The sequence below is a fragment of the Psammomys obesus genome, unplaced genomic scaffold (assembly GCF_907164565.1).
Source record: "Psammomys obesus unplaced genomic scaffold, mPsaObe1.curated_primary_1811, whole genome shotgun sequence".
In the NCBI taxonomy this organism is placed as follows: Eukaryota; Metazoa; Chordata; class Mammalia; order Rodentia; family Muridae; genus Psammomys; species Psammomys obesus.
The window spans coordinates 23,124,237-23,150,753 of NW_026596069.1; the positions used below are offsets into that span (position 1 = coordinate 23,124,237).

The window sequence follows — 26,517 nt, forward strand, 5'->3', positions numbered from 1 at the left end:
ATGCAGGGGCACCCCTGAGCTCCCAGTTTTCAGGATCGGCTTGTGGAAGCCAGGCTATACAGCGTCTTCGTCACTGCTGTGTGTGTTTGCACTTAACAAGCTGGAAGAATCAGGCCCACAGGGCCTACTCCACACATGCAAGCACAAAGGACACCCGGTGCCAGAAAACAGAGCTCAGAGTCCTGGGGCTGATACACAAGCCCAGCCCACCCCGCACACCCTTGGCCACCAGGATTATCTGACCTCTGAAGGCTTCCATCCTTGAACTCCTATGACCGATGGCTATGTCACAGGAAGAGCTTCTGGGGAAGCATGAGGAGGCATCTTCCACAGTGGGAATGCATTATCTATGCCATTATAAAATGTCATTAGATAATGACACTGTGTACATGAACTAAAACAGCCAGAACTATTTAATAACACATACTGTTGTAGCCTATGGGCACGTACATGTTCTTAGATAGATTAATATAGTGTTATTATTTGAGCACAGTTTTTTTCCAATTAATAAAGGAATTATAGCTATCAGTGGATAATTATAGCAAATGGGCTATTATTTATAAACAGGATGTAGGCTTATTAAACTTTCAGAAGTGCAGAGTACCCCGGCCACTCGAGTGCAGTATTTGGCACATGCTCAGGGTTTCTCTTGTGCTTTGGGAGCACACAGAATCTGCTACAGACGACAGGCTAGTTCCCCCTGTGAGGTTTTACAAAGAAACTGTGTTCTTTGGTTATAGAACTCATTGGTGGGCCCCTGGGTTTCCTCAACTCTGAGCCTTGGAGAAGTGGTGGACTCGCATCTGCTCGTGTCTAAGATATAAAAGTTCTCTCCATGTCCTCATCCAGCACCACAGTAGAACAGTCTATTCCACAGGTAGGCCTTCCCAGCATGAGGGACACCAGGCCCGGACAGACGCTGTTTCCAGCACCAGCTGCCTGCCAGCCTGCATTTCCCTGAGGTATATAAAAATGGAGAAGGCCACATGGAGCCATGGTGAGCTGGTTTGGATTATCTTCATTCAAGCATTCTTGTTGGCTTTGAGAAAAAGACCCAAATCAACAAAGTAACGACTGAGAAACGTAAATCTTCAAAGTGCTCCACACTGGCTCTCCATTCTTGCTGTTAGAAAAACGGGATCCTGACCAGTGGGCCCCACTTACCTCTCAGCATGCCGAGTGCCATGCTGGGAACCTTATGTCCACAAACTCCTGAGACCTTGTGGCCCTTGGGAAAGCAGATAGCATCAACATGGAATTTGTGTAGCATGGGAGGGGAACCATGGAAAAGGTGGGGGCCACACAAATTATTCCCATTCCCTCTCTCGTCTGGGACCACTGCTCTCACAGATCATATCTACAAAATTATATAGCAGTGAGGGGTAACTACATATGGAAATTAACCCTTTGAGAATGAACCTAACGAACACTTCACAGATGAAATGTACAGAGAAGCCAAATTATCTTAGAGAAAAAGAATGAGTCCTTAGTCAGGAAAGGCAGTGGGTACCTGTTGGAACATCTTCAGCATCTATTTAAAACGGTGACTAATTATGTACGTAACCTGGTATGTCTTCCCTCCCTAGAGTAAGTTCAGGAGGGTGGGTACCAGGCCCATCTTTCACTCCCTCCACCCCCAACCTGGTCACGTGCTAAGTAGAACGCACAGAAAGAGTGAGTGGGCTAAATCAGGGCAAAGAGTGCATCAATTGGAAAGGTCAGCAAAGGAGTCCAGAGAAGAGAACACTCCCCAGGATCCATCCATGCCATGGCCAGAAGAAGCCGGTTCCGTAAAGAACCATCAGCTGCTGACGCAGATCTCCCTGGGGCGGGCTGCTCTGGGCCTTGCCACAAGTTGGTTTCCATGAAAGTAGGGTGCCCTCCTAATACAGCCACAGCTGTGGCCCAGGCAGGTTAGGCAGGTAAGTAAGGCAGGTAGAAGAGAACCTTTCTGGGATGGCCTGCAAGCCAGCAGCCCCATGGCTGTCCCTACATGGGCCTCAGCCCTCCACGCTATAAGATCTGCTGTTACCTTTTTGTGGAACACCTACTTTGCAAAGTTGTTCTAGGGACAGAAATAAGAAGGCCTTCTCTGGGTGTGCTCCATGAGGCACACACCTAACCAGCGGCTGCTTGTGCGGAACGCACACAGTCCATGGAAGAACCAGGCAAGTTGATCAGGCTACGAAAGACCTGTCTACAGTAGACAGGAAAGATCAAGGTCAGCAGGCGAGCCTGTGGGCAGCTTGTGGGGACAGTGCAGGGTAGGTGAGTGGTGTCTGCTGTCACAATGACAAGAGAGCAGCTCCAGCCCATGTGAGCAGAGAGAGACGGCACCCGGAGATGTACCTGACAGCTGCTCTACCCAAATACCAGAAACACCCCAAAGAGGGATGCTGCAGACAGGGGGCGGGGGGAGGGCGGCCTACACACGGGAGGACACCAAGAGGCTGCAGGTGGTGACGAGGATGAGGGGATAGTGCAAGTCCTGAGCCTCTGTTGTTACTTTCTGCTCAGCATCAAAGGTGGGGCTGGCTGACTGGAGAGAGGAGCGTTTCTCTGGCCTGCCCCTAAGTTTGTGCATTTACTCCTGGTGCCACTTTGCTGTGACGTATCTGTCCTGTGGTGGCAGCCCCAGCTCTCCCCTCAGTCTCCAGTCCGAAGCCAGAACATAGGACGTAGTGGAGTCCCAGGGTTTGGTCCTTACCTGACCTACCTTTTTCCAACAGTCAGAGGGGCCCAGTGGCATGCGGTGGGCCTCACCATCTTTTCCCAGTTTATATAGCATTGGACAAGGGACAGAATGCACACTTAGAAAGAGGCAGACAGGGGGGAGCACATAAACACGCAGCCGAGGAAGCTTTCAGACACTGGATTTGTAACATCAAATTGAGGCAAATTCATGAGCAGAGAAAGGCAAGCGACACTGTGCACACTGGCGCCCGCGCTGTCCGCCCAGAGCGAATGGTGAAGCATGCATGCATATACATACCCGACTCGGGTACTGTCTCGGTACGGCAGCACGGAAAATACACTACACAAGGATCTTCTGCCACTGATAAGGACTATTCTACAAAGTAAAAACAAAAAACAAAAAAACAAACAACTAACTAAATGCAAAGACTCCAAATTAAAAAAATAAAAACAAATAAAACAAACTTAAAAGTTCTAGAGCAAATTAAGCATTCGTGGAATTCACAGCAGCATTTGCAAACTCCGCCACCTCCTCTGACAGATGGCATTCTGCTCTTCTTGCAAGACGCAAGCCTTGGTGCAGCAGTAGCGTGTTGCCTTTCCTCACCCAAATACTAACACGTGCATGTGAGACCAGCCATACGTGACAGGTGCTGCCTGGGATGGCGGGCTGTGCCTACAAGGCAGGGCACCGCACCGAATCTTGGGCGGCCAGCTCAGGCCAAATGACCAATGGCACATGGAGAATACTGACTCCTGCCCTACAGTGAACGATGTGAGGGCAACAGAGCTCCGGACGGTGCGCCGGAGAGATGTTGTGATGCCATTACCGTTGCTAGCTTTTCATATCCTGGTAACACGTTAGGTTCTGAGAATAGACTGAGGAACAATTACATAATCGGTCTTAGCCGCCATCCCTGCTCTGAAGAATCTACTGGGAACAGTTCTACACGATGCTCTTATGCAATCAAAGCCACTTGAAAAAAACATTAAAAACAAAAACAAAACCCCTCAAAAGTACTTATCCTGCCATCTGAGAATAACTTTTGCCAAAGGGAACTGCTGGTGAAAAAAAAAAAATGAAGGAATGAGTGGAAGAAATTAAAAAACATTCTTTTTGGCATGAGGTCAGTACAGTTCATATGCAGAGCTTATTTACTTTTTAAATTTCCTTTAATATTACAGCGTCACGAGCAAGGAGAAATAGCACTACTGAAAGCATGAGGGCTTGGGGAGCTTAGCCTTGTTTTGGAACCATGATATTAAGCTGCCCACAGCCCTGGCATGAAGACCAGTCCCTGGCATGGCCAGCCAGACCCCCCCCCTACTGGCCCTGCCTCTTGAGTACCAGTGACACAGTATTTTCCCTTATCATGTTTTATCATGTCTCCATGCTAAAATACTTGCAGTGTCCCACCTACTGAAAAAAGCCAGTTTCCCTCTGTGTCTTATATATGCGGTTTCATTGGCCTGTGATGCCCTGCTTAGGCACATCTGGTAGACCCTCACTGAGCCATCAAAACCTAACTTGGAAGTCAGCCCTCTAAGCCAGTGGCAGTGCACTGTGGGAACCGGCTCCTGGTTACTCGTTTCCTGTTCTAGAGCAAGGCTATGGATTCAGCACTGGGCTGCTCCTCCACGGATAGGCACCCAGTGTCCCTGAGCCATAGCCTGGCTACAGAACGTGCCCTAGCCCTCATGGAGGAGGTCCAAGGCTTTAGCTATCTATACTAGTCCCACGAACAGGACCAAAGAAGGCTCCCAGCTTCTGACCCCAACTCTGGTTCCTTGTCTCACTCATCTGTGCCTTGAATTCCCCGTCTAAAAAAAAAAAAAATGGTGCTGAGTTGGGCATGGAAACACACACCTGCTTTCTCAGCACTTGGGAGGCAGAGGCAGGAAGATCAGGCATTCAAGCCAAGCCTTGGCTATACAACAAATCTGGGACCTATCGGAGTTACATGGCATCCCATCTGAAGAAATGAGTGAGGGAATTAATGAACAAATTAAGGAAATGAGGTAAAATTAATAATGATCTTATTGAAAATTAGTTCCTTCTAGAGAAACCCCTGGCATGCTGCCCGGCCCACCCGATACACTAAGTAGGAATCACTTTCAGTGTGGACTAGCTTCCTGGGTGGGGCTGTCTCAGCAACAGACTTCTTGTGTTGAGAACCTCTCCAGGCCTCAGTGCCGCTGAAGAAACAAAAAGGCCGCGCTGGGGGACAGCTGCAAGAGCAATCGCACAGCCCAAATGACCCAGCGCACAGATCATTAGCGATCAGCGCAGCAGGGCCAGGAGTGGGCCTTCAAAACCTGAAGGGTTGAGTAAAATTCATCATGACCATACCTGCCTGCACCATTACCCGTGAAGCCCAGAGACAGCGCTTCCAACCTACTATGTCTGTAAGTTTACCTACACCGACACAGTGATAGCTCAAACGACTGCTCATGTGCCAGGTCATAAGGTCATGTGCCGGTAAGGAAGGCACAAGCTAGTGAAAGACTCACCAAAGGTGACGCATCACCCTCGGGGGCAGCCCACGGATTTGAACCTTTGCTCTTTCTTGCCAAAAATTCACCTCCCAAACTTACCAGAAAGATCTGCCTGCAGGTGTTTATCTAAGTACCCACAGGCTTCCTGGATACCAGCACGCCTGCCTTTACCCACATGTTGCCTGGCAGCTTTCTAGTCTGGCCTGCAGGTCAGCTGGAAGGTGGCACACCACACCACCACCACTGGAGCTGTGGAGACGCCACGTTCCACACTCTGCTCCGCCAGCACCCTTTCCCGATGGAGGCTCTCCCTGTCCCCACATCCCCCGTCCCCCTCACTGTCTCTCCTGCCATGCCCCCACTCATCAATGTCCCTGAAGGAGAGGAGAGAGGGTGTTGTTCAAACCCAGCTGCTTGCCTGTGGCAGCATTTTTTCTCATTACTCAGTACTAATGTGTTTCTCTTTCCCACACACCAAACTTGTTTGGACATCTTTAATAGAACAAGAAAATGAGAGCCTGTCAATGCCAAGTGCAACCCAAGTCCCCTCTACCATTTCAACCACAAAGCCGCCTGTCAGTAAATGGGCCATATTGTTCCACGAGCTGTGGGTGCACTCTGGGTGGTCCTCACTGTTAGGTCTAGGAGATGCTGACGCCATGGATCTCATTCAGAAACCTGTGTTACTAGGTTGCATGTGCCAAGTTTAGCATTCAGGGACATGGACTGCGTCCCAACAATCCCACCAGGATGGTTTTCTCCTCGGCCAGTCTTAAGGAGAAGGGAGGGAAAGAAAAGCCCCGAATCTTTGAGCCTTTCCCTGCCATTTCTTAGCTCAACCTGCCCATGGACTCTGCTCTTGACAGGGGCTAGAGAAAGAAGCCATGACAGACACGCATGGTAGATTCATGGCAATATCACCAATGTTGCCACTGGAGCTCCTGGGAACATGTCTTCCATATTTCCTGGAGTAGACCTGGCCTCCAAGCAGGGACTGCAGAGCCAGAAGAGGCCAGCGGCCATAAGGGCAGAATGAGACTTCCTCCTGCACAGCAACTGTGAGGTATATCCTGCTTAGAACCAGAGGGATTCGTGGGGATTCAAAGCTTTGCTCTTCCGAGGGGCCAGCCATCACAATGGAGATGCCTCAGAGGAAAATCCAATTTGTTTTCTTCCTTCAAGGGCACCTGCTCTTCCTGAGAGAACTAAATTGGACAGTGGTGGTCATGAAGGGCGTGAGACAACCACATATGGTTTCCAATGGGCTCTTGAAATGACCATATCCATGCCCTCGCCCCCAACCGTGAACGCTACTTTTTTTTCACACGACACAAGGAAAGCTCACACCATCTTCCTTCCCCGCCTGTGACATCTAACACTTCATTAAAACAAAGCTGGCTAGAAAGCTTTCCATAAAAGATGAGGACTTCAACAGTGGCATTAACCCCAGGGAGATGGAGCTGTGAAGAACCAAAGGTCACATTTCCATGTAAACATCTGCCAGGAAAAAAAAAAACAAAACTGAAATAGCTACAGAAAAAGCTCCATAGGGCTGTGGGCCATGCTGCCTCTAGATGTACAAGGTTTTCTAAAACCTCCGGAGCTTCAGAGCATGCCCAGCAGTTCACCAGGCTTCTTATCCACAGAGGATCATTTCCAAGCTCTTGGGAAAGTGCAGCCACTCAGGGGATCTTTCAACTTCTAAGCACAAATTCTCCATGTCCATGCTTTTTTCAAGAAATTTGTTTTCACACCCTCAGTCCGGCACCGGCAGCCTTGTGTAACACCATCCAGGCTCTTCTCATGTTCTGTTGATGCCAAAACACTATCTTCTTCCATTTCCAGCCCCTGAGGAGCCTGTTGGTCTTGAGAGTCTGTTGGTCTTGAGAAATTTCATCCTTATTCCATATTAGCAGAAATTTCCCATAAGGATATTAAAAATGATCAAGCAGCTCAAAGAGTAAAAGAAAGAAATATCACCCTTGTAACAATGGGACAAGTACAGTGACATTGAGCACAGTCCGGGGTCCATATCAAGTACTGGACATGGGCAGAGACACATTTTCCAGACTCACTGTTTCCATACCTTGGAAGCCAGAGAAAAACACTGGCAATGGTGGCACTGTGGGCTGCACTGTGGAGTCACAGCCCTCACCCCTGTGGAAGCAGGGACTTTACAGATACAACTGGGTTAAGATGAATGATGTATTAAAGTGGGTCCAGGAAGTGATGTCTTTACAAGGAATGAATGTTCCATAGATACCTGGACAAGCACGGAGGAAGAGACCATGTGCTTGTGAGACAGAGACGGAATGTTGCTGCTAAGGGCCATGATGCCTAGGACGGCTGCCAACGGCTGATGATGGAAGGAAGGCAGAGTTCTCTAAAGCCCTCAGGGAGAACATGGGCCTGCATGCCAAGCCCCCAGAAATGACAGAAACCTTCTGTGTTGTTTTAACCACCCAGCTCTGAGTGCTCGGCATGGCATCCCAGAAAATGAATACAGCTGGCATCTGGCTGTGTCCTTTCTGGCTGGATCTATGCTCCCTCTCACGCGCTGGGCAGGTGCTCGGGGCATGTATACTATGCTTGCTGTCCCCAGAGGAGGCAAAGTGTTGAAGACCAGCATCAGGAGCCAAAAGAACAGCATGGTTTCTGGAAACCCCACTCTTCCCAGCTCTGCTCAGATTGCCTTTCCCACATCCGCTCCTTCCTTCTCACAAAGCCCAATTAGAAACGGGGAGAAGGACTTGACCCCTTTCTCTTGTGCCTGAAGCTGGCAATTACATAATGAGTGTTGAATGAAAACTGCCACAACAAGAAATGTCCTTGTACGCCCTGTGTACACACTCAATGGCCACTGGGAGGAGGCACCTTCAGAAGATCCCATCCCCTCACTGCTAGATGAGCCCCATCTCGGTGCAAGGGCAAAGCAGAAGAAGTCTGTGGGGCTTCCAAGAACAGTCTTCACACAGCGATGTTCCTTCCGTCCGTGTGGGGAACTGGCAGGAAGGAGGCGCCCTGAGGAAAGGGTGCTGGAGTCCAGCCGTGGCGTGCAGAGCTAGCCTGGTGTAAGTGTTCAGAACCTGGGTTGGGCTCTAGAGGAGCGTGGGATTTCAGCAGGTGAGAATAATGAATCCAGACCAAAGATTGAGGATGTCGAGCTACAAGGACCTCGGGAACACGGGCGCTGGAAGACAGCTGGTTCAGCTTCAGCAGGATGACTCACCGAAGATCTGTGCTAAGCAGCCCATGGATTCCAGCCAGGGGCTGTTCTTCATGCTCCTCTATTTCTATCACCCCTTCTCACTGCCATGCCCCCCACTCCTGCCACAGCCCTGGCCATATTGAGTCTGGGGGCGGGGCTTATCTTGCCATCTAGGGAGTGACAGATTTCCGAGAAACCAGCTAGATGATCTTCTGTCTTCTCCGTACTCCTAGACCCACCCCTCCACATATTCTTTCTAAGCATGCCTTCTATCAGTGTGGGGGTCTGATGAACAATGCAGGCAAGAGCCCTATCCCTGCACATTTTACTGTTGGGTGGGAGACAGACTGACACACGGACACAGAGGCGAGCCTTCTGTGATGGGCAAGCAGAGGTTCTGTTGAGCATAGGAAAGAACATCCAAATTAGACGGCAGGTAGGCCGCCTGAGGGGGGGAGCTGAGGGTGAGTGACTGCAGCTTACCATGGAAGCCTCTGCTGCTAGTGGAGGGAGATGAAGACAGAGCGCTAATAAAAAGGAGCTTAGGACCACTGTGCACAGAGAACCGTGCTGCTCCCTGGCCTCCACTCCCTGATGCACCAGCATTCCCACTGACTGCCTGCACACCTGGCTGGATGGCTGTTCTCCACCAGCCAGACTGAGCCGGACACCCTAACACTCAACTCAGTTACCTATGCCCCAAGTCTGTTTCCATCAGCTGGACTCGTGGCTTCTAGTTCTTGTCCACAGAGGACTACAAAAATAAACTGGGTGTGATGGCACAGGCCTGTAATCCCAGCACTTTGGAGGCTGGGGCAGGAGAATCATTGTGAAGTCAAAGCCAGCCTGGAACACATAGTGAGTTAAAGACCCACCTGGGCTACATTCACCGCTGTTTAAACGTCAGGATTTCTCTTTCAGTTTTGGGGCCAGAAATCCAAGACCAATGTGCAGCGAGGGCCACGCACCCCTTGAGGATGAAAAGATAACATCTGTTGTTTCCCAGGGTTGCTTCCAAACTCAGGGCTTCCTAAGGCAGAAGGTCTGCCCTGAACAGTGGCTTTTGTTTATAAGGCACTCATTCTTATTGGCTTATGTACTCAAGTCGATCAGCTTACCAATCACATGTGCAAATTAGCTTACACCCTGAGGTATGGGACTTAGGGTGTTAACACATGAATTAGAAGGACCCACGGGCCCAGACTAGAGAAGCTGGGGTGCTGAATACAATGGTCTAAAAGTTAGGGGTCTCCTAGGAAGACTGCATGGCTCTTCCAGGGCAGCACTTAGAGCCATAGTGAGTGTGCCTCTGGCCTGAAACCTTTGAGCAATGCCATCCCACTGACCAGTCCAAGGCCGGGCCATCCAGAACCAAAGGGGAGGATGGCACTTAGGCACACCATCAGCCAGAATGGCCGAGCGCACATGAATCCTGGCACCTGGGAGGCTGAGGCAGGAGGATTCTGAGTTTGGACTCAGTCAGGGCTGCATAGACTGTGTCAACAACAAAACAACAACAAATCTGATCCCCTCAAAGAAGATTTGGTCCAGATAGAACTGATTTCCCAACCTATACTTACTTCCTATAAATTTCTAGCTGAAAAGAGCAAAAAGGAAGGACCTACAGGCCATGATCTTTTCAGCAGCAAAGACAGACACAGACACACACACACACACACACACACACACACACACACACACCCCTCACAGGCCACAGAGAAGGCTAGCATCACTTCGGTGCTTTTTATAGACTGGTTTTGTTTGTTTTGGGACAGGGTCCTGCTATGTTGCCCAAGCTGTCCTCAAATGCTCCTTCCACCTCCCCTGGCAAGCCACTGGGATGAGGCTGCTTCTTTGTCAGCCCTTCTGTCCTTGTTTGCTGGCTTAGGAACTGTGAAGACAGGCTGGCCGAAAAAACGGCAACCCTCCCGCCTTAGCTGTCTGAGTGACGGTTTCGCAGGCACCCTGTCCTCACCACACCCACTTGCACAGGGAAGCGGGCCAGGCAGGGAGCCTCAGGGATGCCTTGGGAGAGCCAGAGGCTGCTAGAGGCTGGCATCCACTCACTGTCCCCTGGACTGCACTCTTGCTGGAGATGAGTGGTAGAAGGCGTGAGGCGTCTTCTTGGGGCTATCAGGTTGCTTGTAGTGTCTGAAATGTGCCATTTCCCCTAACTCATTTTCCCAGACTGTATTAGTCTGAGGCACTAAGGGTAAAGAGATCACAAGCGAGGCCTTCACGACCTTTTGACCCATGCTGCCCCCTTCCCTCCAGAAAGTTCTGGTCCCAAAAGGAAAAGTCACAGCATCAGTTCAGCTCCTGCTCTTCTGTCGGCTTCCTTTAAAAAGACAGTACAAGGTGCCTAAGTCCTCTGTGTCTTTTTTCCTGCCTCGTTCACTTCAGAGAGAAGACAACAGCTTCATTCTTTATCTCCTCCCCCTCTTGAGTCCTTTTAAATCACTTTGGTGGTTCCTCCCACGACGGGACCTGGCAGCTCGGACACTCAGTCCACTTAGGGCAGGAAGCTGATCTGCTCACCAGGAAATGATTCTCAAAGCAGTCCCAGGAGGTGACACTTTCCAGGCAAGGAGCAGCTAACCCAGACACCGGTGGGCATTCCAGGCCAGCCAGCTTAGTGCTCCAAAGACAGGTGTTTCTGAGTCTCCAGGGCTGCAAGGACCAAGAGGGAAGGTCTCCTCTTTCCTAATAGGACTGCAGGTGAGAAAGGACAGCCATTGTCTGCCTTCAGTTCTCACGCTCAGCGTCAGGGTCTGTTGCTCTGAGGGCTCAGCACAGAGCTCTGAAGGTGGCACCAGGTAGCCTCGGTCCTGTGAGGCTCTGTGAGCATCCATCATCAGCCCAAAGAATCTATGCCCGAAGACTGGGACTTATGTTTAACCTCCTCTCTCGGTGCACGGCAGGAATCTCGATGAAGACGGGAACTGGCGATGATTGACAGCTCCTCTTGGCAACCATCCCACCCCAGCGTACTACAGCACAAGGCAGCTGGTCACCTTTCTCCACAAATGCTGTCTCTACAAAGGGCTGCCACCCACATTTGTGGACGGCTTATTACCACCTTGAGGTTTTTTTGTTGTTGGTTTTTTTTTTAACCTCACACAAAATGAATTCATTTTAAAGAGACCATATAGACTCACTCTTTAGTTATCTACAAAAGTTACCCTAATGACCCACAATGCTTTGTCCTTGGCTTCTGGTTGGCTCGAGTGACAGCACTCAAAGACAAGCCAGGTGACACCCCCCACCCCGCCTCTTCACGGGTGTCGCCAGCTCTATAGGTGGGCGGACACCCTGCCCCCGCAGTTCCTCAGACCTTAGCCCCTCTCCCCGTCTCTTTCCTCACTCTGTCCCACCTCGATGTCTCTCCTGTGGTTCCTCAAACACCCTAGATGGTCTGTCCTCCATCCACGTAAAAGTTCTTCCGCTGGCTGCCCCCTCCCTCACACCTCCACTGCACGCGTTCCCCAGGCATGCCCCTCTTGCCCCCACGCGCTGCCTCGGTTTTTCTAGCCTGCATCTCCGGTGTATATTAAACCATTTATCATCTCTCTCCAGTTGGTCTCTGACCCCTGGAAGCAGGACCATAGTTCTGCTCAGGGACGCGTCCCAGAAGAGCCACACAGAACAGGGGCCAGGAGGGTGTGGGGCATGGGCCTGTGCACAGTCGCCACCATATCCCACGTAGGCAACAAACTGCTGGCTAGAAAAAAGGTGAAACTTCAACGCGGTCACCTGACTGCAAAACCGATATTGAAGGGCGGTGGAGGTGAAAAGCTCCCCACTGCAAGACAGCTTGTCATGGTGGGGTGTGGGGAAGAGCTCCACCAAACCCTTGTTCTTTCTCTCTTTTTAAGTGTGTATGTATGTGTGTGACAGAGAGAGAGAGGTATGCACATGCATGCCCAGAACAGAGGATGTCAAATGTCATTAGCACTCTTGTGAGCCAGAAGCCCTCTGTTCTGACTAGGCTGGCCAGTCACTGAGGTCTCTGGCCCCGTCTCTGCCCTGTGATGTTGGGAGTACAGCTAGGAGCAACCGTACATGAATTTTACATGTGTCCAGGGGATTCTAACTTGGGCTTTCATGCTTATTGTACAAGCACTCTTACATCCATCCTTAAAACAGATCAGTCAATGGCAAGGATTGGGGGCGGGGAAGAGTGCCCACGGCATGGCTGGCACAGCAGTGTGAACTAAGCTGTATCCAGAAGGGACTAGGACTATGAAAAAGAAGACAAGCCAGACTCCTACAAGTGTACCTGGTGTCCAGGCATGTGTGGCTTATTCCAAGCAGTTGGCTACGATGGGGCCACTCAAGCCTAGCGTCCTAAAATGTGGCACTCATGTCACTCACAATGGAACTGTTGGGACAGACTCTAATTGGGTACAAAAGCCATGCATGTCTCAGGGCTAGCTTTCCATCAGGGCAGGCAAGCTTAGCCCGCACTGTTTAAGCCAGCATGCCGTCCATCTTAATGCTGAGAGCCTTTTCACATGGTATCTCTCTGTACCGTAACTGATGGCCGGACTAAACCTCCCTTATTCTTGGTAAGTTCAGTCTCAGTGGACTGCGCCCAGCACTTCCAGTGGATGAAGCAAGGGCACCTCAGCTCCCACCTGTACCAGGCAGTTTCCACTCTGGTCCTCTGTAGGCTGACCTCGAGCACTTGACCCTGCTCTCCCACTTCAGTTCTCCACAGAAGAGACCATGCTCCCCACAGCCCTCTGTAGAGACAGCCATCCTCCTCAGTCCCCCTCTGCACATTCACAGGCAATCTCCCTCCCCCGGCCCCCCTCCCCATTCCACCCACCGGGCCCTGCTGTAATGAAGAACAGCCTAACATTTTGCTGAAATCAAGAAATGTAATGTCTATGGCAGTCTCCTAATTTACTAACCTAGTTAGTCCCTCAATGAGGAAATGAAGCTAATTTAACAAGATTCTCCTCCGTGAACTCATGTGGATGGCTAGCAACCTCCGCGCCCATCTAAAGCACACACCCCATCTGTTCCTCATCTCTGCCAGCGAGCAGCCTGAAGCTTGTTGGGCTGATAATTAAAATCTACCCTCCACCGCCACCACCGGCCCCCTTTGACTTCCCGAAGGCGGCATCTGTCTGGTGTTAGGCTTAAAACTTAAAAATAAAATCCTCCACGGTGTTCGGATCACTTCATGTTGTTAATTCCTTCCATGCCCAGCATCTAGTCCATTCAGAACAGCATCTCCTCATTCATTTTGTTGAGTGAGTCTAAGCACCTACTGTGTGGCAGGCACACTGCTATGTTTCTGTGCTTCCCAGTCCTACTTGAAGAGGCTGTAAGTGGGTCAGCAGCTGACCTCCACTGACCTTGTGCCATCCATCCCAACACAGTCCCTATTCCTTCCCTTCTGCTAAAAATGGCTTTTAACTTCGTGTCCCTCTTGCCAGTGTTTTGTTATTTTGTATGTATATATATTTATACATATATATATTACATACACACGCCATTAGACAGTCTGTCAGTGCAACTTGAGATGACTGAGTCCAGTCCCAATGTGTGCACACATCACCATTTTCACAGTTTTTCCACCACCCCCAACCCTGTGCCCTCTCCCCGTGACCCCTGCAAACTGCATCTGTTTTCTGTTTCTCTTGAGTCAGTGCATATTTCATATAAATGTGGTTCTGCATCGTCTGACCTTTGTGTCTGGCTTAATCTGCTCACGCTGCAGCCTCTCTTCACGTTAGCTGCACTGGGAGGCCGCCCTGCTCCTGCTCATGGCTGGACGGCACCCTCTGTGTGCTTTTCTGCTTTTTCCTGGACGGACTCCTGGCTTCCTTCTGGTTCTTGAATACCATGAAGAAAGCTGTGCTGGTGCACAAATGCCTGCTTGGATCCTTTCCACCTCCTCTAGGTATGTACACACCTTGCTGTCTGTCACAGCTCCTTGATGCGCTGCTGTTAGAGTGGCGTCTGTTTGTTTCCCATGGCAACTAGAGCACTTCATAGTCCCGTGTACAACGTACAAGAGTCCGAGCTTTCCTCTGCTTTCTCCTTCTTCTCGGCACGTGTGATCCACGTGTGTACAGATGTGGAGGCGAGAATTGGTCTTTCTCGGTGACTCCTTATTTCCTGAGACAGGGGCTCTCACCAAACCTGGAGCTTGCTGAAATGGCTAGGCTGGCTGTGGCTTTCTTCCAGGCCTGCCACGGCCTGCCGGGGTACAGTGCACGGACCGCCAGCTCCTACCATTCTCATGATGAAGATGGCTCTAACATCACACACCTGTGCTGTAATCCCACCTCCCTCTTTTCAGTGTTTGCTCTGTTAACCTGGATTAACTAGTTCACTCACTTCCTAGTGCCCTTAGTAACTGTTGGTTGCTAAAAGCGACACAAACTTATCATCATCAAGTCCTACAGGGCAGGATGCTCAGGCAGGTCTGTGGGGGTCAGCAGAGCTGGTGTCCTCTGGAGGCCTCTGGGGAGAACTGTCTTTTTTTAGCTGCTTGTGGCCACTTGCACTCCTTGACTTGTGGCCCTATTTCTACCTTCAAAGCCAATCAAGGCAAATGAACGTCACAGCCCTCATCCTCCTTCCCTCTTCCACCTTGAAAGGACTCTGATTATAAAGGTCATCACCTCCAATTTGAAGGTGAGCTCATCAGCAACCTCAAAGCCTTCCTGTGACGCAGCTGTCTGTGCTCACAGGTGTGGAGGTAGAGGTGGACACCTTCGTTGGCGAGACATTATTCTGTCCACCACAGAGGTCTTCCTTAGAAAAATCAGCCCGAGGGTTACTCATTGGGGACGAAACCTGGGGTCCCAAACATGCTATAGGCAAGTGCTCTAGCCCTGATTATTTGTATTTCTGCCTCCTTCCATTCCTTGAGTCTAGTCCTGATGACTACAATGCATTCAATACACTCCTGTGTTCCACAAGTACTGAGGGTTGTTATTTTTTCCCAGTGTGGAGCATCAAACTCTGGGCCTTGTACATGCTAGGCAGAAGTATACCAGTAAGCCCAGGGACTCCGTACATAGCTTAAGCTGGCCTCAAACTTGTGACTCTCTTGCCCTCCCTCCCAAATGCTCCGATTACAGGCATGCCTCACCACGCTTGGCTAGCTTACTGAGGGCATCGGTTTTTGAGACACGGTCTTACTATGTCACCCTGGCTGGCCTGGAACTCAAAGAGATCCATCTGCCTCTGCCTCCTGGGTGCTGGGATTAAAGATGTGTACCACCATGCCAGGCTACCTGCTGAGTTTTGAGTTAATTAAAAAACAAAACATATTCTGAGAGCCTGGCACTCAGAAAGCACTCATCTTCCACCTTGTGACAGACGCAACTTTATCAACTCTTTGGCAACATAATTCTTGCCACAAGAGTCCACTTCTTAGTCTCGGCACCCCTTTCTCTTCCTGCTGCAAACCCACACTGAGTCCCTCTCCCCAGGGCTGGAGCACCGACCTGTCTCCTGTGTGACCTCAAGCAGCAGGTCGCCTCACAGTTCATGTGCCTGCCAGGGAAGACTGCCCACAGGGTCACGTGAGGCTCACGGCTTGCTCCTCTCTCAGGGGCTGGCCTGTCATTCTGTCAGGGGTCGGTCCTTCTTAGCTTGCCCAGTTGGAGGAGGGTGCTCAGTTGTTTTCCTCTGTACTTCTTCCTCGCACAAAAACCTCTCACAGAATTTACCAGAATTCAAATGTGAACCCACAGCAGCAACCTCATGCTTCCGGCTACCTCCCAGGCCAGCTGTTGCAGAGGGATGCTGTTCCCCAGTACAGAACGAGCCACCTCAATCCCAGAGACTTATTTCTCAGCAGGCACTTTAGTACAGCCAACTCTGAGGCCAGCTCAGGTTTCATATTGGTTTGGCTTTTCGTGTTTGCTTTGTTTTCCAATGCTACAATAGTGTCTCCATTGTATGTAGTTCTCAGCTTTGGGCTACTTCTTTCGTTTCTGTCTCAAAATTATGTTTCAAACTCACTGCTGGCTTGTGCTGATATTCCCTGCTTGTTTTGTGAGATGCCAACTGTCTTCAATAACAAGGCCTCTATGTCACTGCCAGACTATGGTTAAGGGAGCCTCTTCTAGAAGAAGAGCAAGGGCCTCAGGTGGGCACTGTAGACTGAGAAAGTAGACTGTGCACTTATAGGAAATCACCAGAAGGTCTGGGAGTTGTGCACAGCGGCCAAGCAGGTACGGGTCATACCAGAGCAGCGATCACTATTGCTGAGGAGGTAGCCTGCTGGGGGCCTGAGCCACTCACCCTTCTACTGAGGCAGGGGCACCAGATCGCTCCCTGAAAGCACTCGACTGGAGGTTCCTCAGCCCAGTAGGGCCGGGCCTGCATACATGTCTGGGCACCTCCACGGGGAGACTCCCACAGCCAGGCAAAGCTGCCGCTCTGCTTTCTAAAGGGCCAGTGCGTGTCCTCCCATTCCTCAACCCCCAAGGAAACTTCCCTCTCTGACCTCAGCCATCCTGTTTTCTTCCTAGCTTCCTTTCTAGTTTGGTTTCACAGAAGGACTCTCTGCCTACCCTTATTGCTAAGTCCCAGGAAGGAAGGGGACCCTCTGGCCCTATCACGTGCTCACCGTGGCAGGGAGAGCCCGACAGCCTGTGGTTCTTACAGCTCTGGATCCCCCCTTTACCACCCGCCCCAGATCCTCAGTGGGGCTGAGTCCCCCAATACCAGCTCATTGCTCACTATCAGAACCTCTGATCCCACAGCCCCTCAGGACTCTAACTGTTACTGCAGTTCCTAGGTAGGGCGTGGAGGGAGGCAGCTCTACACTGTGACTTGAAATCTCACTCTACGGATCCTCTGCGATATCCTCTCTCTCACTAACCATGCCGAGGAATCTCAGATGCTGTGCCTGGATGTCAGGATTGAAAGTGGAATCCTTTCACTCGGACTCCTCTCTTAGCCTTTATCATTGATTTTATTCAGGAATTACAGCCTTTCTCTGCTTATGTTAGGGTTATAGAAATTGCAGGATGGAAAAAAAAAACACAAAGATTTAAATAAAGTTTAAAAATGGCACTAAAAAAATAGCCTCAAAAGAAAATAAAAATGGTGACTGAATGAATGTGGCACAATAGTTTGAGGCAACAGCGAGCATCAGAGTAAAAACAAAAATTCGGGTGGAGTCTTGCAATTAGTGAGCACTGCCTGGAGAGCCGTAAGGGAAAGATCCACACTAAAGTCTGCAAAAAGGATTTGATACCTCAGCTGTGCTGTTCTGAAACCATCACAATTGTTATAAAATTATTCTTCTTGTCCTGATAAGGCTCAAAATAGAAAAAAAAAAAAAAAAAAAGGTGTAAGCCTCAAGAAAGTAGGCCTTTAAAACCCTACTCCTTGATGCTACTCCATAAAATGTAAACTGTCTTTCCCACCCTTAGTCACAGGAATTCTGGGTTCTAACAAGCCTCACTGACAGACTTCTCAGCAATTTCATTTGGTAAGAATTAAGAGTGCTAGTGAGACCACGTGGTTTAGAAATCACATCAGTGACATGCGCTTGGCACCAGGCCCTCTGCTCTGGGATGGCATGACAGCTAAGAGGAGCCATCCCTAAGGGCCAGGGGGCATCAGTGGACACAGAGGTCTCCAATGAACGGACTTCAGCCATTGGATCATACGCTGACAAGAGTTCCAGCCTATCTATCCTCTGGAGAGTTTTAATATCAAGGTTGTATACATTTCAACCATAATTGTTATTTAATGAATGGATGGAAAAAGCTTTCTGGTGGGTGTCAGCAGGACCAGAAGCAGCCAGAGTCCAGACTCTACCCTCCTAAAGGGTGGCATACACCACAGCCAAAGCCAAGTTCAGGCACAGATCTGGCAGCCTTTACTGACCAGCCCAGAGCTGGTCAACAGTGAAAATCCGACAAAACAGAAAAACAAAGTGAAAGCAATTGTTTCTCTACTCAGAGTTTTCTTTAAAATGTACTTGTGCCTTATCAAAAACCCAGTTAGCTGCTGGTCCGAGGCTCTCATGAGGCCTTGAGACACAGATTCTCCAGATTCCTTTGGGTGATTCCAGAGGAGCTGGAGATGCCTGCGAATGTGGTATCTGCTTTGAAAGTGTAGCTTTAGCCCTGATCAGCTCCAGTCATTAATCACACGGTCGTCCCGTCCAGCCTACCGAGCCTCCCCTACCCCCCAGCAGCCCAGCAGCCCTGTGCCAATGTGGTACCTGCCATTCCTGGTATCATGTTGCCTCATGTTCTTAATAAAATGAATTTTCTTAAAGTTCTTTGGTCTGGGAGAACCTGAGAGTGTTCGACATCTGAAAAAAAGAAAAACAAACAAACGAAAGTCATTTAAAAACACTACCAGTTGCTTACTGGATAACTGAGCCATCTCCACACAAAGGCAGGAAGGAAAGACCAGACAAATGGCTTGAGTCACCCTGTGGCAGGCAGGAGTTGGGGGTGGGTGGCTAGTGCAGACAATACAGCCGGGAGCAAGGAAACTTTAGGAACCCAGTGACAGAAAATTTCCTTCATAATACTGATAACATTTTATATGAGTCTCTGAAAAGCTAGCTAATGAAAATTACTGTCTCCAGTTACAATAATGTAACCAAACAGATCCGAAGGACTTCAGTCTTTGTCGGCATCCTAAAAGAAAGATCCTAAATCCACACAGGTAAGGGGAACCAAACGTTGTAAATTTAAGATTTGGGGCTGGAGGGATAACATGCAAAATTCTTTTTTTTTTTTTTTTTCAAAATTCATTTTAAAAACAACCCTGAATCATTTTTCTTCTGTAGCAGGAATTTGGCCTGAAACCTTGGACAGCTGCCCCAACTCCTGACTCCATTTGGGAAGTCACAACTTACATTTGAATGAGAATCAGGACCCAGCTAGTTGCTGTTTCATTTTATTGCTTCAGAATAAATTTTAATAAGTAAACATCTATTGAACCAAAGTGTCCTATATTTAAAAAAATTTTTTTTTTTCCCAAGAGCAGGCAGCATCACTTCCTGTGCTTCCAACAGACCACAAGATAAAGGAAGCTTACTTGTGGACAATGACTGTTGAAATAACCTGGTAAATTCTAACTTACGAAACCACACAGACACCACTACTGAAGCCAAAAATCCCACCAAAACTCCAAGCAGCTGGAGTTTTGTCTGTTCATGACAAAGGGAATCATGACACTCCTATTTAAGTCCTTCCAGACTATGGCTCCTGCCATAGGATGTGGATGCCCGTACCTCAGACTTCCAAAACAAGCTGTGGAAAAGCAGTGTGCAGGTTCCCAAAGCCACGCTGAGCCCCGGGGGAGGGCATCATCTGAAAACAACCAGGTAAGGCTTCAAAGGGAGGAAAGGGTGTGGCACCCGTGGGAACTGGACAAAGTGTTCCAGAGCTACAAAGCAGCCCCGGCCTTTACTCTCCCTCAGGGCAATTTCCAGGTGGGGGCAGGCCTATCCCCATCTATGAAAGCCCTTTCTTAGAATACAGATCAATATATTAAAACACACACACACACACACACACACATTCTAAAAGCATAACCTAACTTGAACAAATCCCACTGAAGCAAAGGATGCAGTCAGATATGTATTTCAGCGGGTTTTACTAGGAAAAGTCCTCGCGTGGGCTGTGTGTCCAGAGCAGGAAAGCCCCACTTCTCATCACCGTCCATCCCAGTAGGGCCAGAGCATCGGCAGAGGCCTCGCTCCTCCCAACCGTCTATTCTGAAGTTACTATAACTCTGACCCACAGCCTCTGGGGTTATAGGCCACTCAAGGCTCCCAACCAGCTCCATCAGCAACGCTCTTAATCCTCACCGCCATTAACTGGGTAAGAACTGAGTGACTATATGCAAATGTGTGTGTTCCTTGAACTGGCAAGTGAGCCACTGCAATGAATCTTCTTACACACACCCATGCGCTCAGTCACAGGCAAATTTCAGGTGTTATTATTAATAAGCAGTGAGCTGAGTGGGGGGGAAAGCACCTCCATATTTCAAAACAGCAGCCTTTATTAAAGGCTCCGAATTCATAGCTTTAAATGGAGGTGTTGTTTGTTTGTTTGTTTTGTTTTTTACGAAGCCCTGCAAAGCGCTGCCTGAAGAAATGGCAGAACCGGAGAGGGTGACTATCAGCTCCATCCCCACTCTGTAGACTTCAGATTTCTTAGTTCTGGGGCTTAAGAGGGCACACAGAGCCTCCATCTGCCTTCTTGAGACTGCTTTCTGGAAACAGACCCAGAACCCCCAACTGCCCCCATGCTGCCTCCAGAATGACTGCTTAGGTCTACATGCCCCTCATGGGTCCCCCTGTCTAATACAGGGAAGGTTCTGGGAACGTGGGGTTGCTGGTTAGAATAGAACCTTTGAAGCATGAACATAAAAGAAGCCCCAGAAGTTCTGGGCAGGCCATAGGTTTAAGCATGTCCTTGTCCTCGCTCTGTCCCACCCCCAAACCAGAGCTTTCTGTGCCAGCCAGTCTGAGAGGAAGCCGGCCAAGAGCTAGATGGGGAGCAGGTGGTGAGCTCAGCAGGACAAGCCCTGCACCCTTCTCCCACCTCAGGGATACAGGACAAAGCCCTGCCTCTGCTGCCTGCACAGAGGGATCATTCCTTGGGCTGCCATGCAGACCGGAAGTCAGCAAAAGGGCCACAGGTGGCTGTGAGTGCCAGCTGGGGAAGGGGGCAATGGCAATACTTATTTCACCAGCGGTAGCTCTAATACCCACCAACAAGTCAGCCTAAGAGAAAGCAGGACGGGTGCTGACGGCTGCCAGAGCCGCAGCAGGCCAACTGAGGCTGCACCAGGGACCTAGAAAAGGTGTCCTCATGTGCTGCTAGTGGCCACCGGGCAGGTGGCGAGCTCCTCAAAGTCCTCTCATTGCTGGGGCCCTGGGTGTGCCCAGGAAACGCTGATAAGACGTGCAAGAGAAAGGCATTAGCTGGGGCTGGAGAGATGGCTCAGAGGTTAAGAGCACTGCCTGCTCTTCTGGAGGTCCTGTGTTCTACTCCCAGCAATCACATGGAGGCTTACAACCATCTATACTGGTATCTGATCTCCCTGTCATGCAGTTGTACATGTGATAGAGCACTCATATATGTAAAGTAAAAAACAAACAAACAAACAAAAAAACAACAACTGTGAGAAAGGCTGTAGCAAATAACTAAAAGGCAGCTTTGGAGCCCAGCACCTGAGTTGCAAATACGCCCCACCAACCTAAGCTCTACTCAGCAAGGCATTTGCTCTGTTGCTTTTCAGAAAGCGTTCAACCAAAGCACCAGGGAATGGAAGACATGCTTTTAGAGCCCTATTGGCAACGATTGCCAAGGAACCTGGAATACTGGGCCTCAGGTGACAGCAGGTTAGGCAAAGGCCTAATTCTCGAAGCCGCCTGAATTAACATGTGAACACCCATTCAAAAGCATACACTTTGTGTGATGCAAAATTAAATTAGGATAGAATTAAATTAAAAACTAATTCAGTGAGAGGTTAGCTCTTCCCTGTTAGCACTGATGAGAGGGTTCACTTAATTGTGCTGAGGTTTTAATAGACATCTTGGAGGCCCAGAGCCTTCCAACCCCGCAGTTCCCAGAACACTTTAGCGCCACTACTGGGACTTTTCCGGTCAGAAGTTGCAAAAAAATCTTCAGAGATCAGTCTATCTGGGCCTCCCATTTTACAGGTCGGAAAGCTGAGGCTTACCTGAAGCCAAGTGAGCTCCTACATCACTTTGTTTCCTGAGAACAAGCCACTTCTAAGTAAATAGGGACACCTTCTCGTTATTACCTTATTTGCTTGTATGTGTGTATGTGTATGCATAGATGGATGGATGGATGGGCGGATGGGCGGATGGGCGGATGGGTGGATGTTTGCATGTCCGTATGCATGTACTGACTGATGGGGCATACAGCCACACAGCAGCTGTGCAGAGATCAAGGACAACCTCTGGGTTGTCCTCTTCTACTATTACATGGGTCCCAGGGACCAAACTCAGACCATGAGGACTGGAGCAAGCACCTTTACCCACTGAGTTCCTCACGGGAGCTGAGTTTGTCTGTCTGTTTTTGTTTTGCTTTTTAAGTTCCTTTGAAGGAACGAAGACTTCTAAAAACGCCTTAACTTAGGGATACTTTCAGATGTTTGCGTTTATGCAAGTTTCCTTCCAAATTCAAGACAATATTCTGTAAGTACGATTTGGGAGAAGTCAGTTAAGGCAGAATAAGCTGTTTTCACTTGTCGCCCTGTGTAAATTCTACGAAAACAGGGCACCTAAGTCTCCCTTAGCCCTCTAGACTGCTGGAGACACATAGCCCTGTCCTGAACGCCAATGGGGGCAATTCCATCTCCACACTGATTGGCCGTGGTTCTTCTGCCAATAGCTGCCACTCAGCTGTGAGTGCTGGTTTCTGGAAGCACCGGGCACTTGCTCCTCACCTCTCCTCACTGCTCTCCCTGTCTGCAGGCGGGGAAGTGGGGTGGCGGGGTACCTGGCAGAGATGACCTGACTGCTCTAAGGCCAAATCCCCCTGTTGCCAACTGAGAGCACTGTTCTCCCTCCTCCATGCTCAATTAACTTGGATCAAAGCCAGCTCCCTGCCTTGTGTTTTAACGGAACTGAAGCGTGTCACCCAGAGGGAAATGGCTTCCCCCGTCTGTAAGATGGCCTCACAGAACACGTCCGTTGGGCTTTTCTCTGTGTATTTCCAGAGACTTCAAAAGGAGAGATGAGCCTGTCCAACCCTGGCCTTCCGAATGATGTCAGTGATCAGATGCACTATCCCCTGCTATCTGGGCTGTCTCCAGCCTCTGCTTCTCAGACTGGCAAGGAGCCCTCTCAGGACAGCACCCTGCCCTCCACAGTGGCACTTCCCAGGTGCAGGGGGGAAGCTATGCCCTGGAACGCAGCCAAGGATGAACACAGACACAGGTTCAGGAAGGGCCGATGCCAGGGCAGGGGCACTCCCAACCTCCCACAGCCTTGTCTGCCATCTGCCTCATAGTCCTTGGGAAGCCCAAACATCTGTCTCTTCTGGCCTTGGCTCCCTCAAAGGACTGACCCACACACCTCTCTCTTGCCAGCTTGGAGTTGCAGGCAGAAGACCCAACATGCGAGTGTTCTCTCCCGTACAAGGGAGGCCTGGCCAGGCCTCTGCACAGATACGGGCCAACAGAGAGGGCAGGACTGGGGGAGCGAGGCCTGCCAGTCACAGGCAATTGCTGTCATCCCAAAAATGTGCCTCACCAGCACTTTTCTAATCCAGCAGGGAAAATGGAAAGGAATGCTTCCAAACCAAGGGAGCCCTTGAAACTGTCTTCACCAGGTTCCCCCAGCAACTAGCTAGGGGGTGACGTCATGGTCACCTCCTGAGGAGATTTGGTGGCCTCTCCTGCTGAGAGTAAGGCTTAAGCTCTTAAGTGCTGTGTTACAGCAGGGTTAATAGGGGCCCTGCTTCCTTAAAAGCCATTTTCAAGACCCGAAGGGCAGCTGGGGTTGAGACACGGCAGATTATTATCATGGTGAGGCCTTTCCTGGCACCAACCACAGAGGTAGCCCCAAGAAAAAGAGTCACCAAAGCTGTAGGCACACTGGCCAGCTCCAGTCCATTAGTGGGGCGTCCAAGTTTTCACATGTCTTTAGGGTTGGGCGTGTTCTACCCTGAGAATTCTTTGTTTTAGGGAGTTATATTCTTCTAAAATTTAATTCAGAAGATCAAGAACTGAGAGAGTGGCCGCATGCCACCAGCTATTCTAACATATGCACACATGAAGCATGGGAAACTTACCTCCGGAGCGGGGCATTCTCCTCAATGTCTTCCAGGGTCTCCAAAGAGGATCTCTGGGAGATGAGGCGCCGTCTACAGAGACCAAAAACCAGAAGTGAGTACTGCACAGTAAAGCTGATCAAACGACTGTGCGAATTTGTGACTGTCAGAAAACAAACAACAAACAGTATGATCCCTGACAGTACAGTCTAACCACTTGTCCTTATTATACACGGAGATAGGTGTGGTTCTCACCGCTCACCAAGAAAACTTCTCTTTTCAGCAGACAGAGATCACTACAGAAAGTCCCGGCCAATCAAAAGGGACACAGAAACCAACCCTACACCTAAGGCTCAGGGAACGCTGCAAGAGACAGGGTAGAAAGACTGTGAGAGCCAGAGGATCAGGGAGTCTGCTGTGAGACTGTCTCCTAAGACTGTCAGAGGCTACAGCTGAAAAGTCTCACCAACGTGACGGCCACAACACGAGCTGAACAAGGACAACAACAGTGGGGGCGGGGGAGGCCTCAACCCTACCTACACAAACAACTAGAGGCAGCTAAAGAAGGCCGGAGAGTGGGAGAAAAAGTCTTCCCGGAGAGGAGCACACGGACTGGTTACCCAATACCAGCCCTGAAAGCATGAGGACAGGACGTAACACTGCATAGACCGAGCAGGCCCTGTTTATGTTATGTATTTAGGAATCCGTACGCACACGTATATACGCACACACACATACATGCGTGAAACAACAATTACTTTAAAAAGAGGCCATCTGTTAGAAACAGAGCAGGGAGGGCTATCTGGGAGGATCTGGAGAAAGCGATAGGATGGGGGATGTAACGCCACTGTTTTAGGATCTCAAACAATGAAAGAAATTTAAAGAAGAAGAAAGGGTGAGATGGCTCAGTGGGTCCTAAGTCCCACTCCTGACCTGACGGGAGAATGGTCTCCCCAGACTTGTCCTCTGACTGCCACATGTCCTGGGTGGCACTTGTGCAGCTGCCCTACCCCCCCCCCCCCTAACAACAACCAATAAAGCAACAATACCTTTAGACAAAAGCTGTCTTTAAAGGGGCTGTTGTGCTCCTGCACCACAGGGGATGCCGGGCTGCCTTGCTTGCCTGCATCTTGGTCCTGCCCCCTGGGGACAGGCCCTCTGGGTGCAATTACAGAAGTGGGTGGCCTGTTCCAAGCTTCAGTCGCCTCTCCAGGACAAAACCGACACGATGGCCCTTACAATGCCCGGGGCCACCAGGGTACTGTGAGATTTCCGGAGCGTTAGTAACACGGTTAAGGATTCAGACAGTCATCATTTGAATTCAGGAAGTGATGGATATTCAGTTTTGAAAGCGTATTTTATCACCTGTGTACCGTGTCTGTCCACATGTGCACGTGGGTGCATGCACGTGGAGGCCAAAGGCCAACCTCGGGTGCCGTTCCTCAGACCACCCCACTTTTTTCAGTCAGACAAAGGTGTCTTACTAGGACTGGGGCTCATGGATTCCGCTGCTGGCCAGTGGGCTCCGGGGAGCCTCCTGTCTCCACCTCATCAGCACAGGATCACGGGAACATGCCAGCCTGCCCAGCTTTCAACATAAACGTGGGCACTGGTTTTGAACTTGGGTCCTCACACTTGCATGGCAAGTGCGTCACCACCTGTACTCTCTCGTCCTGCCCTCAAACTGTATTGTTAAGAACCTTAAAATCATTAGGATGTTGTTAAAAAAAAAAAAAAAAGTTACAGTCTCAGGAAGATTATGGCACCTCCAGAGAACTGGAAACAAAGGACCCGCTGTGTATAACCTCAGAGGCCAGTGAAAATGGATATTCAGCAAGATCACACAGAGCAATAACTTTTCTGAGTAGCTGAAGAACTGCCTAGCCCCTGGCCAAATCCATCAACCTAGTGTCTTCTGCCAGGCTGAAGTAAGAACCAGTCCTACTTAACTCAGAATATCTGGTAATAGCTACAGCAGGAAAAGAGTTGGTGGTGATTCTAAATAAATACATCTAAATGGAACCACTTCACGGCCAGTGATTTGAGGGAGGAGGATGGAAGGGAAGTTTTGATACCTTATTCACCCCCCCCCAAAAAAAAGTGGGACTAAATTTTTTTTTTCATAATGTTTGATGACATTAACATTAAAAACATGCCAAACCCGGCTGGGTGTGGTGGTGCACACCTTTAATCCCAGCACTCAGAGATGCAGAGGCAGGCAGATCTCTGTGAGTTTGAGGCCAACCTGGTCTACAAAGGGAGTCCAGGACAACCAGAGCTACACAGAGAAACCTTTTCTCAAAAAACCAAAAGAGAGAGAGAGAGAGAGAGAGAGAGAGAGAGAGAGAGAGAGAGAGA

The 26,517-nt window shown here is 49.7% G+C and overlaps 1 protein-coding gene across 1 annotated transcript in view; it reads right to left on the reverse strand.

The window, feature by feature from the left end:
* The window catches only part of Cables1 (Cdk5 and Abl enzyme substrate 1), a 177,772-nt gene that overhangs the window by 29,930 nt on the left and 121,325 nt on the right, over positions 1-26,517 (reverse strand). The window contains exons 5-7 of the mRNA XM_055625726.1: positions 24,181-24,252; positions 18,612-18,704; positions 2,993-3,070 (exon numbers count right to left, since the gene is read on the reverse strand). Coding sequence (XP_055481701.1) covers positions 2,993-3,070; positions 18,612-18,704; positions 24,181-24,252 — 243 coding nt within the window. The remainder of the gene's footprint in view (positions 1-2,992; positions 3,071-18,611; positions 18,705-24,180; positions 24,253-26,517) is intronic.